Source organism: Gadus morhua, chromosome 4 (assembly GCF_902167405.1).
Source record: "Gadus morhua chromosome 4, gadMor3.0, whole genome shotgun sequence".
NCBI lineage: Eukaryota > Metazoa > Chordata > Actinopteri > Gadiformes > Gadidae > Gadus > Gadus morhua.
Window position 1 is genome coordinate 12157702 of NC_044051.1, and position 19947 is coordinate 12177648.

Here is a 19947-nt window from a genome sequence, read left to right on the forward strand (position 1 = left end):
CGCCGGTGGTAGCGGACCTAATGGAAACCGTATTACTCTGGTTTTTCCCTTCACTTTTCATGGATTCCATGAAGGACTGATTGGGGCCGGAGTCTTTGCAGACTAACTTTTTCCTCTTGATCATCGCCTTGCTTGATCTAGGAGGAATTCGTTTTTTGTTAAGCTGTTGTGTTTTGCACATCCTCGGCTTCTTCTTACATTCACATTGGCTGGTGCGTGATTGTGAGGCATGCCCCTCTCCCAGATTCATCTTTACTTTTACTTTTCGCCATTCAGCTTGCAGCAAAGGCCAAAGCTGAAAGGTTTCATTGTGCAAAGCGTTGATCTTGGAACACACGTTAGCTTTGTGGCTCCCATGATGCTAGTTGGCTCATATTGGGAATCAGCTGGTGATCACAAACATAGGGTTTGACCCAGATCATTATTAGAAATGATTAATCGGGCTGGAAATATTCTGAGGAGAAGAAAAACTTGAACCAAAAACAGAGTGGACTGTGTGGTCCTAACTCGCACACGCAAAAAATTCTTCTTCAGTCATTTATATCATGACGCAAGAGGCAAGACCTTCGGGAACGGAGGGAAATGTAGTTCTCAGTGGTGGAGGAAGAGGAGGGGAGGTACAGCTGCTTGCTCAGTTGGGTGTGAGATGATGAACACCAGGAGGCTTTTATCTGGCTGAGTGCTCCCCTCTCCTCGGGTTCTCATTCTCCTCCTTGTCTCCTCGCACCAGGTTGAGCAGCGAACAAGGCCTGATTCTCTATATACCCCCAGGACCTCACTCTCTCTTTCCCTGTCTCTCTCTATCACGTTGTATCTCTCTTTTTCGTTGTATCTCTCTCTTTCCCTTCCGTTTTCTGTCTCCCTCCCTCTCTTTATTTTCCTCTCTCTCTCTCTCTCTCTCTCTCTCTCTCTCTCTCTCTCTCTCTCTCTCTCTCTCTCTCTCTCTCTCTCTCTCTCTCTCTCTCTCTCTCTCTCTCTCTCTCAATCTCTCTCTCTCAATCTCTCTCTCTCTCTCTCTCCATCCCTCCATCCCTCCCTCCCTCGTGGGATGCTGCCCGGCCAGGCTCTTGTTATAATCCAACCTTGCAGGCAATCAACTCAGATGTAATGCTCCACATGCTGTTTACATGCAGCAGAGGTGGAGATTAAAAGTACGCCCGGCTTTAGTGGAACTGCTACAGCTACAGGAACTACATGTCCTTGGATCTGTATCCCTTTTTAGTTAAGTTTGAAACAGGAATTGGTTTGGAATTGCTTTTTTAACTTTGTTGATTACAACGCAAAATGAAGTTACAAAAATCCTCAGTCGAGATTAAACTATTCTAATGCAATTGTTCTTAAGGGAATAGCGTCCAGAGCAGACGAGGACTTTTGCTTTGAGCGTTCGACATTCTCCCACATGAGACTCCAAATGAACTTAGAGAGCGAGGGATTTGAAGGCTTGTGTTACTTCCACTATGTTCAACATGATCAACTGACTTTCTACTGTTGCATAAACACACATGAACGCACACGCAAGTGAGCGCATGCTTGCACACAGGGACAAACACACACACAGGGACACACACACAGACACACACACCGGGGCACACACGCACACACACACAGACACATACACATACACATACACAGGGGCACACACACACACACACACACAGACACACTCACACACACACACACACACACACGCACAAACACACACACACACACACACACACACACACACACACACACACACACACACACACACACACACACACACGATTTCATCAATTTCCACACACATGAAAGCTGTGTGTGTGTGTGTGTGTGTGTGTGTGTGTGTGTGTGTGTGTGTGTGTGTGTGTGTGTGTGTGTGTGAGAAGGCAGCGGGTGGTGTAGGGAGGGGAGGGAGTATAGAGCGCTGATGCTGCCTCCACCGCTCTCTGTGTATCTGCCTGCTCTCGCTCTCCCCCCCGTGCTTGTGTTTATCCTTCCTCAGTGTGGACCAATCAAGCAGACCATCTGTAGCAGCGGCAGATCCTCCTCGTCGGCTCCGACAGAAAGGAGGAGATCCCAGTCAGAGGCAGAAGCAATCGATCCATCGTCCCTCCTTCCCCCCCCCCCCCCCTCTTATTTAGAATCGTGAAGTGTGTTTTTTTCAGTCGTTTTTGTTCAGAACATTGTTGTTTTTTTCGGCCGCCCAAACCATTCCTTGTGAAGAAAATATGTAAGAGCTCTACTGGAAGAGTCTAAGTCGGATTGTTGGGTCTTTTTTTACACACCCCGAGGACCTGGAGAGGGCAGGAAGAAGGGAGGAGAGGTGCACTTCTGGAGAGCAGGTAGGGTAGTTTAGGAGGCTGGCTGGCGGACTCTGTTCCTCCAGTGCATCGCGGGGGCCTGCTAATGGTTCAAAACACTGATTCATGTTATTAGTTTCATCTGCAAACTGCTGTATGTAGCTGAGGGGCAAAAATCTAAGAATATATTATATTTATAATCCCACATGTCTATACAAGGTTTCTAAAAGACACAAGCGAGACTGAGGTGACGTGGTGAACCAGTGCGGTTGAAGTATGGTGTTTATTTTTTTCTTTCTCCAGTTCCACCATAGTGTTCCACGTGACACTATCTCTTGCACTTATTTATTCATTGTTTTATACCTTAAACAAACACCCACTTCTACTGAGAAAAGCATGTGATTCAGTCCCTTCTTCCAGTGGATCAGTCCCTTCTTCCTGTGGTTCACATTGCCACATGTGATTTCAGATGTGTGATTGCATGTGTTCCAGATCCTTCCGCCTTGGTTCTGCTAACGAAGGTTGTGTTGTCGGTAAATGGCTGTGTGCCGACAAATGATAAATAATATATTAAGGACGAAGAGATGTTTGTTCTTTCAACATTCATGGTAGGGCCCGACCGATTTATCGGCCTGCCGATTTAATCGGCCGATTATAGCCTTTTTGAAAATAATCGGCATCGGCCAAAAAGACGCAGATTACAACCGTTTTTTTTATTTATTTTTTTTTTTTTTTTGTTATTGCGCTTAGTATCCTGCAGATTGCGCTCCTACTCGCCTTGCTAACTAACAACTTTAGCTAGAGCAAAAAAGAGGCGCCCCTGGTCACTGCTCACGAGTGCAGCACATTGGGAGTTAGTTATTTATTTTACATTTTACATTACACTCATTTTTGACTGTAAATGTATTCTAAAACACTCAAAGGTATCAAAATATTAAGTATATTTAAGGTATCAAAAACTACGTTTTATATGCTTTTTTTTTTTTTTTTAATCGGCCGATTAAATCGTAATCGTAATTTTTCTCTGAAAATAATCGGCATCGGCATCGGCACTCAAAAATCAATATCGGTCGGGCCCTAATTCATGATGCATTTTCCCTTGACAGGTCCTTGGGCACATTATCTAATTTTACTGGGTATTATGGGTTATGAAATTTCCACACATCCATGCCCATCAAACATGGATGAAGTTTTACTTTGTAAATCATATATAGGGGCAAGGCTTGTTTGAATAAGATACTGAGAAAATTTAGGAAGAACTCGTTATTTAAAACAGTTATGTTCGATTATCTCTAAAATATTTTTCAACCATTTCAACATCCAACCAACCATCCCAGACACAGTCATGCATATTCCTCGTAACACATTACACACATTATCAAAAACTGTTGTGCTTTGCGTTTATAAATCTATGTACATCATTTTAGGCACACAAGTAGTGTGAGGGATTGTGTAGAGGAGAGAACAGTGTGCTTAGTACAGGCGAGGGTAATGTGATACGTACAGGTGAGAATGCCCATTGTTCAGGTAAGAATAGCATGCAAGTTCTGGAGGTGGATCATTAAGGCAGAGAAGATGAGCATTATAGAATAACCAATGCATTCCCAACTCCTTCCCAAAATAAGTTAATGGCAGTTGTTTGTTTTAAATTTCTCAACTTGAACGATGTTGTCGCACATATAAATGACGATTCGAACACGTTGAAATATCGGAATTGTTATTCGGGATTGGATGAATATTGTGTAAAGAGCATGATGGGTTATGATGGGACAGGGGGCCCTCCTGATTCCATCACATTAACAACAAACAGATCAAAAGAAATCCTCTTAGGATTTCTGTCCTCCATTTGAGGAGCGGTCATGGAAATGACGCAGACATTCAAGCCCATTTAATTATCAAGCAAAGCTGATGTTTAATCACTACTTCAAGTTAATATGTTTCTCTAATTTTAAAATGACTCGTTTTTCGTTACGGCTTAAAATACGGCTAAGTAGGCTATGACTCCATTATGAATACGTTTTTCCTTTTTTTTGTGAGCTGTTTCCCGGCGGATCAATCCAATCATATTGAGTGAGGCTAACCGTGCAGAATAAATGCAATGTGACAGGTTGTGTTCTGAGGTCATACCTTCTACCTGGAAGTGATCAATATCCCACTGACTGACTATAAGCTTGGATAGTGTGGGCTGAATCTATATCATCCCTCGTTCATACCGGTCAACAAAAAACGTTGGGCGGTCGGAAGTCTTGGCTGACGATGCTCCTCTGCTTTTCTCCCCCAGAACATGGACATGGACCGCGGGTTCTACCGCAAGGTGGACGTCCCGGACCACGCCCACTACGTGATCGCCTTCTTCGTGCTCATCATCGGAGTGGTCGGTGTGACCGGCAACGCCCTGGTCATGTACGCCTTTTTGTGGTACGTCCCTTCGTCTTTCACAGGGGGTTGGAGCTCAGAATGGGAGAGACCTAGGCCCAATCCCATTTATACCCCTTACCCCTTCCCCTTACCCCTCCCCCTTGTTTTGAAGGGGTAAGGGGAAGGCGTAACCCTGCGTTCACACCAAAAGATGCATTTGCTGCCCGAACGCGTTGACGCCTGAGTTTTGCGGCGCGTCAAATCAAGTTTTGCGGCGCGTCAAAGTTTTGCGGCGCGTCAAAAGTTGAAATATTTCAACTCAAGCAGCATTTGACGCGCCGCAAAATACGTGAACGCGCCCTTCGCCCGTGCCCGGCAGCGGGCACGGGCATGCCGCGCCGCAAATCAGATTTTGACGCGCCGCAAATCAAGTTTTGCTGCCCGTTTTCTCGGCAGCAAATGCTGCGGCAGCAAAGCAGCAACGCGTCTCTACATTCACTTTGAATGGGATCACGACGCGCGTCAACTTTTTGCATCTTTTGGTGTGAACGCAGGGTAAGGGGTAGAAATGGGATTGGGCAGGCTGACATCGCCCGGACCGATTTGCCGGAATGCTTATTACTCTGGAACTGCCAATTCATTTTTACCAAGGGGCGTGTACCAAAATTGCCCCTGCAGGTGATAGAATCAAACTACTACCAATCAGAGCCATCTTGGTTGTTTATGAAAAATGCCTCAACGGCGCTCCCATAGGGTGGTCCTCTTCACAGTCATGGTAACAAACCCGCCCCATATTAGATGACCGGTTATGATTGGCCTGACCCGGGGTAGGTCTGCTGGAAGTCTTTCTGAATGGGAAGGATCCAAAAGCGGTTCCAAAACCAACCAGTTTGGTTTTAGATCTAGCTGTTATCCAGTAGACGTGGTTGGGTGGATGGGGGCGAATTGCAACTTAATATGCCTTTTGTAAGCGTGGTCTTTTCAAGAATGTCAGTGCGTGAAGAGCGTGCATTTCAATAGATTTATGAAAACTTGTGACACCTGTGACCAATGGCGATGCTGAAAACACAGGGTTTCTAGGGAAACTTGTCATTTGTAATTAAGGAATTAGACCTGAGAGTAGGGATTCGGATGTGTCTCTTGCTGTGTTTGTTTCTCTTTTCTCATGCGGTCAGACAGACCACATGACCTGTACATACCACACGCAACAAACATCACTTAAACAGCAGCGCATGAACAAGACTGCACAAACAAAGAGTCATACAGAACATCCATCGGTTTGATCTGCGTACGGTGTGTTGTGTAGAGTGATGGAAGATATTAGTGCGAAACTGATTGCTCTGATGATAGTATGAGTATAAAAACATCAGAGTCAAAAGCCGTTGATTGAAGAGTAATTTCTCCTGGTTATACAGCTGTCTGTAATTTAGAAGTGACATAATATCACCTGTGCGACAAGGTAGATAATGTGTTTGGGTGTACGGGAACATGGTGGAGACTGCAGCTGCAGTCATTTGTAGAGCAACATCAAGATGAATCTTATTCTCATATCTCATTCCCAAAGGTTTTTATTTTGCGCTTCCACTAGCTTCGGAGAATCATTAAAGTATCCCTTTTGATGTCTTTGACCAAAGCAAATGAGTGTAGTGGCCTCCTTTTAACAGTAGACAAATTAACGTTTTGCTAAATAGTTTTATGTATTCATCATGCTGTTTCATGTTTTTATCGGCTTTCTCTTTTTTTTTGGTATAGTCAGTGATTAAATCCCCCCAAAATGCCATCAGAACGATTTATATTGGCTTTATATATATGCATGTATTATTCATAAGGTACATCTAAGAAGCAGTTTAGGAGTCTAGCTCTGTTGGTTTTATTTAAGGCATGACTTTGATTCACATCGACATAGTGGTGTTCTCTCTGACACTAAGACTTATTTTTGACGTCGCCAGAAGGGATGGCCTGATGCCATAACTCAGGGTGACAGATAGGAGACCGAAACATAGGAGTCTCGAGACAGAAAGGAGACTCTATAAACTCAGCGGAAGACAGATGGGAGACAGTACAAGACAGATAGGAGACAGTACAAGAAAGATCGGAGACAGTACAAGAAAGATCGGGGACAGTACAAGACAGATAGAAGACAGTACAAGACAGATAGGAGACAGTATAAGACAGATAGGAGACAGTACAAGACAGATAGGAGACTCTGTACAAAATAGATAGGGGACAGTACAAGGCAGATGAGACAGTACAAGACAGATAGGAGACAGTATAAGACAGATAGGAGACAGTACAAGACAGATAAGAGACAATACAAGACAGATAGGAGACAGTACAAGACAGATAAGAGACAATACAAGACAGATAGGAGACAGTACAAGACAGATAGGACACAGTACAAGACGGATAGGAGACAGTGCAAGACAGATAGGAGACAGTGCAAGACAGATAGGAGACAGTACAAGACGGATAGGAGACAGTACAAGACAGATAGGAGACAGTATAAGACAGATAGGAGACAGTACAAGACAGATAAGAGACAATACAAGACAGATAGGAGACAGTGCAAGACAGATAGGAGACAGTATAAGACGGATAGGAGACAGTACAAGACAGATATGAGTCTCAGTATAGGACAGATATGAGACTCAGTTCAAGACAGTTAAGAGTCTCAGTATAAGACACAGGACTCAGTACAAGATAGATAAGAGACTCATTACAGACAGATAGGAGACTCATTACAGACAGATAGGAGACGGTATAAGACAAATAGGGGACAGTACAAGACAGATAGGAGAAAGTACAAGACAGATAGGAGAGGAGACAGTACAAGACAGATAGGAGACCGTACAAGACAGATCGGAGAAAGTACAAGACACATTGGAGACTGTACAAGACAGAAAGGAGACAGTAAAAGACAGATAGGAGACTCAATATAACATCTGAGACTCAAGATAGAATGAGACTATATACTAGAAAGAACGTAGACTCAGTAGAAGACAGACAGGAGACTCAGTACAAGACAGATAGGAGACTCAGTACATAGGAGACTCAATATAAGACGGATAGGAGACTTGATTTAAGGAAGTTAGGAGACATGACACAAGCCTGCAGACTAGTCTGTCTAGTCTGATAGCTGGTTTTATTTTGAAATGTTTAGTAAGGCAATAAAACAAAAAATAAATAGCAGAAACAGATATTGAATTGATTACATGAATGGAGTAATATCCGAAAATCCTTTTGAAACAATCTTTGTGTGGTTTAACGCAGTTAGATATTTGAACACACGGTGTAAAGCATGCTTTTAAATGGAAAGTTATTGGACTATGTAAGTCACAGAACAAAAAACACATTTCTGACCTTTTGGTTACTGTTACATGCGTGGCCACTGGGGCTCTGGCTGGCTGACTGAAGTGAAGAGGCAAATGGTGGTTTCTTGTCGTCTGTCACACAGTTAAAGGCCATTACTCTTGCAGGCACGGCCGGTTACATGGTTCCTGCATTAGTGGCCTGGAGCTGGTGGCGTCTTCCAGTTCACCCCTGTGTCACACCCGCACCCATCACTCAACATTCCTCAAAAGATTTGCCACACGATTTACACACAAAAACACATCCACACACGTATATGCACACACGCATGCATGCACGCATGCACATGCACCCGCTATGTCATCCGTTCGACTTTCGCGAGACATTGAAAGAGTAATACTATATACATTTTTAACAAACAAGTACAAGAAACCTTGTCTAGAGTATTTATTTGGACCACAGAATCGTGTCACAAGCAATGTTTGGTGCATTTCCCCCATATTTGTCATATTTGGTCTAACCCCATCCCCTCCATATTAGGTTTATCGTACATTTATAGTTCCCAAAGCTACTTATATAGATGATAAATCTATAAACGCACATAATAAATTATAAAATCCTATCCTTTATCCTATCCATAATGCTCACCGAGTTTCTAGGAGAAGAATATTTTGCTGCGGTTCATTTCAGTCAAGGGTGCAGAAGTATTTGAAAGAGAATAAGATATTCTGGAATGGCATCTTTGACAGTTTCAACCTTCAGTGAAGAACCTATCTCCACATTGTATAAGGCGATGGATTGACGCAGAGGTACGTCGGTGCTTGAACTGTACTTAAACTTTTACAAGCAGCTCCTTGGTTCTAGCTTCGATCCCCATTTACGTCAGAGTTTTCATGAGCAATACCTAATCAATTATCCTTCAATCGATGAACATGTATCGGAATTTTATGCAAGTTGCTTTCAGTAAGTGGCGACTTATTGACAAAATTCAAGCATACCAAGCATATACAAGAATCCCAGCACACGAGTATGTGTGGACAACAGGTGTTATGCATGAACAAGCCTGTGAGACAGACGCAAGTGTTTTTCACATCACAGGGTGAGGTATGCCCATGATCAAAGCGCCGTTCCGTTGGCTACAGGCTTAACGCACTTTCATCAGGAAGCCCTTTTCAGAACAAGGTAACGGCATCGGCGTGAGGCCGGAGCGGCATCGAGTTCATTGTTCACACGCATTCAAGGAAGCTCTGCTTGGCAACTCTGTTGACCTCTGGAAGCAGTTTGGTCTGCATTGTCAGCCACAAGACAGGGTTTTATTTTGAAAAATGGGCACAGATTTAATAATGAGGTAGCCCCTTTATAATAAGGGGACAGTAATGAACCGTTAATTAAAATTAGTGAATGCCATCATGCGCATTAATTAACAGTTAATTTAACTCTTCACTAATGGTCTAGTAATCATTTTAGGTTTTATATTTACTACTGGTCTTGATGAAATCTTAGGCAATGGTGTGTATTATAACTAAGGTATACATTTATACATTCCTTATTAGGGACCCACTAACCCATCCCCTAACCACTATGCTAATGCTATATATGAATGTTTACAACTCCATTGACTAATGTTTCTTAATGGTTAATTAATTCAAACTTATTGAAAAGTGTTACCAACTATAGTACTTATGTAAAAGACATTTAATGCGCGACAATGTGTAAAGGCTTGGCAGGGGTTCACGGTAGGATTCTTCTCCTTACTAAAATGGAAGGAATGTTATAAAAGAGCAAAAGTGCTTGACTGAAGGGCAGTTGACATGTGACAACAGGTAACTGGCTATTTTGATGTCTGGGTAACAAAAGAAGGATGCTGATTTGTTTTCTTTTCTTCCTCCTGAATTGCTGGTCATTTTTGAAGATAAAACACATCACACACAGGGAGACAGTCAGAGATACACACAGACACACACACACCCACAACCCCACGCAGACACAGACACAGACACACACACACACACACAACCACACACACAACCACACACACACACACACACACACACACACACACACACACACACACACACACACACGCACACACACACACACAACTACACACACACACACACACACACACACACACACACACACACACACACACACACACACACACACACACACACACACACACACACACACACACACACACACACACACACACACACACACACACATTCAATAGATGAGATACCCCCTGATTATTTTTTTACTGGGCTTGAGAATGCCAAACTGACTAAAATAAATTATAGCGCTCGTCCTAGGGAGCTATCAATTGACATTTAAAAATTTCAAACGTTTTCGATTTTTGTGACACAATTACTTTCAATGCTTTTTGCTGTGTTTCAGTAACAAGAAGCTCCGCACTCCTCCCAACTATTTCATCATGAACTTGGCGGTTAGTGACTTCCTGATGGCCATCACGCAGTCACCCATCTTCTTCATCAACTCTCTCTTCAAAGAGTGGATTTTTGGCGAGACCGGTAATGTCAACAATCATTTTAGTAGTTATATTATTCTCAATTCATTGAATTCCATATGATTAAAAAATCTGAAGAATGGTATTCATTCATTAAACTAAACTGTTCTAAGTCTGCATCTATGACTGCATTTTTACAACAGCCATAAATACATGAAGGAAAGCCCCACATGTCCTCAAAACAAACATTACATCACATTGCAGCATATCACCATGTTGACATATTTTGCAGAAACCTCATTAATTGCAATATGTCAGACAAAATATTGAAGTGTGCGAGTTGAAGCATTTGATTAGCCGTGTGTTACATAGGAAATAATAGCATGCTGAAAATATTTCCTAATCATGGAATCATACTGAGACGAAGCTCCTAAACATTGAACAAATTAGCTAGTGGAGGACTACTCCACATCCTGCTCACTTTTCTGATTCCCCGTAGGCATTCCCCCCCGCACTCAAACACAGATTGCCTTTTGTTTAAGGACTATGTTCGCTCTCTGTAAGCAGGAGCACTTCCGCTTGTTTAGAAAAAAACGGTGTTCTGTGAAATTGTGAACAAGCGTGAGATTGTGCGAGGGGCGTGGTCAAACCGTATCAATCCCCACATCTCATGGCCAGCCACTAGAAAACAACCACTCTGGAAAAAGGGATTCAAGACTGAAACGGCAGACTTCTTGTATTTTCGAGAATTTTAGAATTTCCCCCCCGTCACAGCTTAAGGTGCTTGTACACCGCCGCGCGGCAACCGCCCGTATAACCGCCTCGCTGGCGGAGGGTTCAGCGCGGCGGTGTGAAGGGCCAGGCGTTTTCAAAAGCGGCTGCTGCTGCTGCTACTGCCGCCGAAAGTTTCAACACGGGGAAAGCTGAGTGGTAGGGCAAAATCTGTGCCACCTAGATGTGTGCTGGATAGATCAGTCTACCAGCCTACCAAGTGGACTGCAGCAAGCGTTCCTCATCTATATTTATACATCTAGGTTACCTTTAAACAAATGTCCAAAATAACACAGAAATGTTCTACAACAACTCAGGCCCAAACAGAGAACGTTTTATGACTAGGGAGGTTTACTTCAATCCTCACCCCTTTAACCTCGGTCTCCCCAGGCTGTAAGATGTATGCCTTCTGTGGGGCGTTGTTCGGTATCACCTCAATGATCAACCTGCTGGCCATCTCCCTGGACCGCTACATCGTCATCACCAAGCCCCTGCAGGCCATCCGCTGGATCTCGGGCCGGCGCACCATGGTGGTGATCCTGCTGGTCTGGCTCTACTCGCTGGCCTGGAGCCTGGCGCCCCTGCTGGGTTGGAGTGAGTGGCCGCCGTCCTTCACTGTGGAAGCAGTTCCCCAACGATGAGTCATTGAGCAGACACTTGGTTTTTGGTTGTTATTGGCATATTTTTTTACACATGTTTGAATGTTTTGAAATATATTGTTATTGTATTTTATTGTTTTTATATTTGACATGAATAACAAAGGAATAACTGAATAAAAATCAATCAAACAAAAAATATTTAAGGTGACATTTTATACCACCAGGTGTGAGTGTGATTAGCCGTTACAAACCGTTGCTAATCACAATCACAACTGGTGGCATAACACGTAAACTTGTGGTCATGAAAACTTTGAAAACTGACCAACCAAAAAAACTAATCACGAAAAATAAAGCCATTGAAAAGACATTGAAGTTGACTTCACTAGGTTAACGTTTAAGGGGTTTGGTTCTTAGTTAAAGGTCCTCCTCCTCCTCTTCCTCCTCTTCTCCTGCCCTCCTCTAGGCTCCTACATCCCAGAGGGTCTGATGACATCATGCACATGGGATTACGTGACGTCCACCCCGGCCAATAAGAGCTACACGTTGATGCTGTGCTGCTTCGTGTTCTTCATCCCTCTGGGTATAATATCCTACTGCTATCTGTGCATGTTCCTGGCTATACGCAGTGCCGGCAGGTAATTCATGACTTATGAGAATGTGACAACGATTTGGTACCACTTTTAATAACCATAGTATTAATACATGGCCCCAGTAGAAATCGCAATGTGTAAGATTGAGCCCATAGGTGGTTGACTTTCAGAAATTAATTAAAAATACTCAGTGTTCTGTCCACTCTAAACGGTAGTGCAACTGTGTGACACGGACTAGTGTAGCTGGGCTGGCTGGAGGGCATGAGTGGGAGGGGTTTAGCCGGTGTCGATAGGGAAATTATTGGGGAAAAAAGAGTGCTATGGCAGGGCCAGCTTTTTATATTTGTAGAATATATCAGTAATAGGATTTAATTTGGTTGATAACATTGAAATCGCTGATAATCAGTTAATTTTATGCAATGAGCTAGTTGAGATCTTAAACATTGCGACTTTAACTACCTGCACAAATCATGAATTGCATTTAATTGCAATGAAGCATTATTATTAACACATTGTAACATGTTTGTGAATCATAAACTTTATTGAACTTGATCCTTATTTTATAAACCATTATCCATTTATCTTGATAATTAATAACTGAATCGTGACCTGCTTGTTAATGAGTATTAACAGAGGAATAATGCTCTAGGGAAGCCCACAGTGTTGGGCCCTCTCTCTCACCTATGTCCTGTGTGTGTTTCATGTGTCCTGGTAGAGAGATCGAGAGGCTGGGGACACAGGTGAGGAAGTCCACGCTGATGCAGCAGCAGACCATCAAGACCGAGTGGAAACTGACCAAAGTTGCCTTTGTCGTCATCATCGTTTATGTCCTTTCATGGTCGCCGTACGCGTGCGTCACACTCATCGCCTGGGCGGGGTAAATAAATACACATCAACAGTAAATATTATATAAGCAATATAATTATGTTAATTAGTGCAATATTGCTTTGCTCGTCCCTTCTCACTGACAGCTCCATACCTTTTTGTAAAATGAAGGAGTTGAGAGAGTAATATGTAGCTGGAAGTGTGGGAAGTGCATTATATAAATGATGCATACATTGAATAGAGTTAGCAATTCAATGTATGCTAACTCTATATATATTTTTATTATTTTATTATTTGCCTTTAGTTGTTGATAAAGCCCAAGGACTTTCAACGCACACTAATCAGTCGTAGAGGTGTTCCTGAGTAGAGGCAGATGAGCTTGTATCAGCAAAAGCAAATGAAACACTGAAAAGAAACATGAATTCCCCAGAATTGTATTTAAGGGAGAGACTGTAGGAGATTGAAGTAGCATTCAAATTCTTATAATATTCCGAGCCAAACAAAAGCTCCACAGCAACAATACAGGCTAAAGTGTGATCAGCTGTGGCACTGATGCCCAAGTTAAGCGGGTGGATGGAGGTGGGATAATCAGCCATGGGGTTTCAGCGGAGCCTCATGCAACACCTTCTGGGTCAGTGGTCCGATGTAAACAGGCTGCAGTGGCAGGGAATATCACAGCAGGCCAAGCCCAAGGGCCAAACCAAGAGCTGGAAAATCAGACAGACGAAGACTTCGCAGATCAGCAGGCACAGACTTACCCGCTCACAAACACACACATGTACCTGCAATTGGAAGAAGTGTGCGTGTGTGTGTGTGTCTGTGTGTGTAGGTCATGAAAGGGGAAGGAGGATTGGTGTTGGTGACAAGGTCAGATTTGAGAGGTAGTAAGAGAAAGAGAGAGAAAGAGAGAGAGGGAGGAGCGAGGTAATAAATAGCTTTGGTTACTGTATTGAGTAGATTGATCTGATGAAGTCCTATTTTGAAACATACCTTTATTTTATTTTTTATTTCTATACTTCCCCGGCGTCGGTGTCGAATGAGGACGCACGTCTTGTTTTTCTCCTGACACCGGATCGGTGTCTCCTTTTCTCTCTCATTCACTGCCTCGGAATCGCTCTCTTGATCCGTACCACCGTCCGCCCCTTCCAGGTACGGGAGCCACCTCAGCCCCTACTCCAAAGCGGTGCCGGCTGTCATCGCCAAAGCCTCCGCCATCTACAACCCCTTCATCTACGCCATCATCCACTCTAAATACAGGTTGGAACAATCACTGCTATCCTGACTTACTATTCTAACAGCTATCAAATTGCGGGCGACAAACATACTTTTTATATCTTATTATTGGGCGGCAGTAGCTCAGGAGGTAGAGCGGGGTCGGCTGGTAACCGCAAGGCTGCTAGTTTGATTCCCAGCTGTCAAGATTGTCCCTGAGCAAGGCACCTAACCCTCACGGCTCCTGACGAGCTGGATGTCCCCATGCACGGCTGACACCGCCCTCTGTGTCTGAATGTGTGCATGAATGGGTGAATGTTAGGCGATGTCGTAAAGCGCTTTGGAAAGAAAAGCTATACAAATGCAGTCAATTGACCATTTTAGCGTCTCTCTTTTGTTTTCCTGCACTTGGTACAACAGAGACACACTAGCCGAGCACGTGCCCTGCCTGTATTTCCTACGACAGCCGCCCAGGAAGGTGTCCATGTCCCGGGCCCAAAGTGAGTGCTCCTTCCGGGACTCCATGGTGAGCAGACAGTCCTCGGCCTCCAAGACCAAGTTCCACAGGGTCTCCTCCACGTCGACCGCCGACACAGTGAGTGTGGGATTTGTACTTTTCTGTTTTTTTCTATAAAAGGGCTGGGATAAATATGGAGAAAATTAAACATTTATAAGTAGGATACCTTCCAGGTGCTGTTGTTCCAGATCGACCGGTTAAGTTGAGTGAATAGTCTGTATGTGGCTTGACTACACAGAGCTTGACTATCTTGTCTTCAGATGAGGGTGCAGGATTTCACTCCAGAAATACAAAGCAGATGTGCATTCCACGTTAGGAACCAAAAAGAGTGAGGGGGGGTAAAACATTGATGTTAAATTTTCTTACAGAAGCAAATCTATCATACAATCGTATCCATATAAAAATATGCGGGACACAGAAGAGCAGGCCAGCTTTTGGTGTATATATACTTATTTGTTATTGCATTCCAGAAATATATTGAAGGAGATATAAATGCCTCAAGGTCCAATGTGTTCCATTGACAACGTTTTCTCTGCCCAACGCCTCCTCCCCGACTTCAAGCTCACACGTGGTTGCCCAGTTGAATCGCCAAATGCAACATTATATGTTGAGACGAGCTATTCTATTATTCTAGTTTGCAATTTATTTAATTTTTGTGCATAATAAATTATAAACAAGCCCATGCAGCATTTTCTACGAAATCGTTTTGGGTGCTAAGCTTTCTCCTGAAGACTTACCCGTTTGGTAGCATGGCTCGGCCAATGAATCTCTTTCGAAAGAGGACAGGGCTTATTTAGGTCCGGCATAATCTAGTACAATCCCAGTTGATAGTTTGTTTGCTTGCTTCCATGGTTGCAGCACGCAGTGTTTGTGTGCAGATTTTGTTTAATACATGGCAACCGGGGTGTTCAGAGAATAGTCAATCATAACAAACGGGCCATAACAAAAACATAAGCGTCCGAACGGAAATTTCAAAAGAAAACATACATGGCTGTGCCCTTGTTGTCGGAGAAGCCAGCATTTCAGTTTGTTTTAGTTTCCTTAATCTCCGATGACAGATCATGGTCCTTGTAGGGTTTAGTACAGTACATTTGGTCCATATAGCTCCTTTTTAAACCTAACGCTTTGTGTATCGTAGCAGGTATGGAGCGATGTGGAGCTGGACCCCATGAATTATGAAGGCCAGTCCCTTAGGACGAGTCATTCCCTGGGGGTCCTGGGCCGAAGCAAGGAGCACAGGGGACCCCCAGCCCAGCAGAACAGGCAGACAAGGAGCAGTGACACGCTGGAACAGGTAAGGTAGGTTTTGTGCCGCTTTGCAAATACTATTTTGTCCGTTCAGAAGTTACGCTTTTATCCAAGGGAAAAATATTGATAACCTAAAAACTAGGTTATACGTACAGCATAGCATACATTTGACATGTATATAGAGTTACACTAGATGTATGGATAAGGTGAAAGGATGAGTTCAGATAGTATTCAGCCTCTGCTAGTCAACAAATAGATTGTCTTGTTGCCTCGTTATACATTATATAAGTTAATTATCTTTAAACTATTATATGTAGGCCTATACCATGTAGCCTTTATTTTCTTGGCATTTTAATTACATTCATTCTCGCTATATCCCTAGAAATTCTCGTTGTAATGAGATCTGTAGGCCTATCTGACAATTGACAATCCACTTGAAATTCTATGAATGAAATTCATATTGACGGTATGACCCTATCCTATCCCTATTCTCGCCCATTCATCTCGAATTTATTAGACCATTCAATAGCTTTGTTTTTCGTTGCTTCGAGGAGGTGTAGTGCAAAATCTTAAACCCCAGCCGAAACCCAGTGGAAAAGAGAGAAAAGGAGTCTTAGAGAGAGTCACTGATGCACCCGTCTTGAATTTAATAGACCATTCAATAGATTAATTTTCGTTGCTTCGTTGAAGTCTGGTGCAAAAATCGTAAACATATGGGCTCAGCAAGGCCCCTCCGTATATAATATATAAAATATAATATATTTACATATATATAAATATATACTATCTGCGCACTACCCTTCTGAAGTATTTTCTTTCTCTCTCTTTCTCTTTTCATTTAGTCCAAAATGAAAATAATATGAGAACGTTCATTACTTTTCCTTCCGTTTAGCATGAAATAGTCGGAGAAATATACTCCGAGACACGATTCAATAGATAAAATAACAAAATCACAAAATCTTGTATTACCGGTTCGGTAGTATACGTGATGGTGCCGTTGTGTTCAATTCATATCTCTCTCTACATTCAGACCGTATTTGCTTCTTCCCCCATAGGCAACAGTCGCGGATTGGCGACCGCCATTGACCGCTCTCCGATGTGACCGCAACTTCCTCCCACAACCTACCCATCCACCTTACAAAATGGCCGCTGCCACACCACTCCAAGCCACCACCGTGGACAATGTCACCCCAGAGCACTGGAACAAACACCCTAATAACAATCATAAAAATCACAACAACCGTCATAACGGTAATAATAATAATGAGGAGCATGAGTATTCGGGAAAAGGCGGCCGACATTGTCAGAACCATCCACACCACATCGACGTCAAAAACAGCATTAGCAACTGCAAAAAAACCTGTGAGAAAGACACGTTTTCGAAAGAGCCGGTGCCGTGCAACGCCGCGGATGACGTGCGTTTCTCTCCTCGGTCGACACACACGATTCAGCACGCCATGGGGACTCCCTTCCGCTACATGCCAGAGGGGGACATCGCCTGCCAGGAAAGGCTAAGCACAGACCGGAGCCAGCGGGGAGACCCACTGCCAGACTCGAAGAGCTTAAACTGTACCGGCGATGTGCCGGTGTCTGCTCAGAGGTGCTCCTTTCCCCATGAAACGAGCAGGAACCTAGAGGAAAGCTTCATGGCTTTATAGTTAAGGACCTGTGTGTTTGTCGTGTGTGATCGAGAAGTGTTTGTAGTATCATCGTTTATTTTTCTCCCCTCGTCGTCGATGGCTTTACTTATAACTTCTAACGACCGAGTTTGACGACTAAACAAACAAAAGAGTTCAAATGAGGTATACCTGTCTTCACTTGTGTGCTATGGGCTATGTGCAGTTGTGTAAACGACTGATATTATTATGGACACAATTATGATGGTAGGCCTACTATGGTGACATCATGGACATGTTTGGGTAAAGCAGAGGATGTTTATTGATATTTTGGGTATTATATAATGACCTCAAAAGGAAAGCCAAATATTTATATATATAAAAGATATAGAGTCCCCTTTAGCCAAACACACAGACACACACACACACACACACACACACACACACACACACACACACACACACACACACACACACACACACACACATAGGGTTGGTGCGCTCAGGAAAGAATAACTCAAGTATTTTTTGAAAACTACCCTCAACACACTAGATTAGATTAAACTTGTCGCTTCCCGCTCCCACATCTACAGCCCTCCTGCAAAAGGATCATAACATAATCACATGTCACGTCTGCTGAATATTTCAAGGGATCTCGGGGGAGACCTTCGCACTCACAGTGTGAAACACTCTTTCTCCTTCATCGGAAACCCTCCAGTCCTTCTTTGAACTTCCCCTTTGAGCTCTGAACTGCATACAACAGGATCTCCCCTCCTTGTTTATCAAGTTATGTAATGGTTGCCCCCGAGAGAGGGAACTCTTTGATTTTGTTGAAGCAGGACCTCTCCACTTCAATGGCTCCTGTATTCCCCTAAGGGCCCGCCTCAGAGGGGCTTTACACAGCAGGACTGCTCATTGGCCCTCCTAGTCACCTATTAACCCTACAGCGATCTGTGATATTTACGGCTCTCCCATGGATCCACAGAGAGCACTCGGTCGACACGCACAATACTACGTTGTGGATATCCCATTGGTTTGCCGTTTGCCATTGACTTTTCACTGACAATCGACGTGCTATTGACTGGAATGATGGATGCGGTTCATTATGATGCAGTGGGGTCGGGAATGTCAACGTATACTGTGCAAACAACCAAACATTACCATACCATCTTCATCTCTAATTGACCCCATTAAGGGCCAAGCCCCTCCCCCTCCAATTGCAAAGGTGTTGTAAGGCATTTGACCACATAAGAAAAGAAGTTAGGTGACACAAAACTAGAAAGTTTCCATTCTCAGTCTACTACCACTTGCCCTAACTCTTAGAGACTGACTTAAGAATTTGTTACAATTTTTACAGTATCATAACCACTGCTAGATAATGAAAGACAATTTCAACCCAAACAAAATAAGAAGCATTCAGCAACAAAAGTTATTTTCATTACTGTGCACATGCACATCAATAGCGATCTTTATCGCGTCATTTGAGTTACACAAACTATCTATCACGTAAAAGCTGACACTCAACTGATTCCAACAGGTTTACAATATCATAATGTGATTAAAACTTGCCAAACTAGGCAAAATAAAATCAAGAACAAACTTCATCTGCTTACAACCAAAGATTATCTTTTACCTGGGTTGTTTTTGTCATCAAGTTGGGTTTGATCATATAAAACCACCATAAACAAGTAATCTAGGATCCGGGCACCATTTAGTGAACTAAAGACGATGTTTCCAAATGTTAAGGAGCTAAAAGAGGGTTTCAGAGGGAATAGATAAATTGCCTTCGTTCATAACACATGTTTTTCATCGTCATCTGGTGGCAATATGGTACAATTGTGATTGTTTGGCTTTTATTCTATTCACCCAGACCTTTCAATCGAATGTTCAAACGTCAAAATCTTACAATGGGTTCCCAAGCTATCCACCTCTTTGTGTTTCAACAAATTTATATTTTTTGCATTGGATTGATTGCTTTTATTTTGAGATTTCACCTTAACCTACCTCTACTAAAACCTCTATCTTTGCTCTACTTCACTTTATTGACAGCAAATATTGACCCAGGTACTCGTGAGATGTTTTTCTATGGCTCTATAGGGCCACCAACTGATAATGCACGAGGTGAAAAAAAAAAAAAGTTAAAAAGATAATGCACT

The 19947-nt window shown here is 43.1% G+C and overlaps 1 protein-coding gene across 2 annotated transcripts; it reads left to right on the forward strand.

Moving 5' to 3' along the window:
- The first annotated feature begins 1987 nt into the window (after positions 1–1987).
- Positions 1988–17973, forward strand: opn4xa (opsin 4xa). Of its 2 annotated transcripts, none has more exons than XM_030354370.1 (10): positions 1988–2321; positions 4561–4697; positions 10344–10477; positions 11575–11778; positions 12247–12418; positions 13089–13250; positions 14348–14455; positions 14831–15005; positions 16066–16221; positions 17231–17973. In XM_030354370.1, the coding sequence occupies exons 2-10, from the start codon at positions 4564–4566 to the stop codon at positions 17831–17833; spliced, it is 1848 nt and encodes a 615-aa protein (XP_030210230.1). In that variant the 5' UTR covers positions 1988–2321; positions 4561–4563; the 3' UTR covers positions 17834–17973. The 2 variants fall into 2 exon arrangements, with proteins under 2 accessions (XP_030210230.1, XP_030210231.1); XM_030354371.1 differs by having other exon boundaries at positions 16066–16226; positions 17231–17540.
- The last annotated feature ends 1974 nt before the right edge of the window (positions 17974–19947 follow it).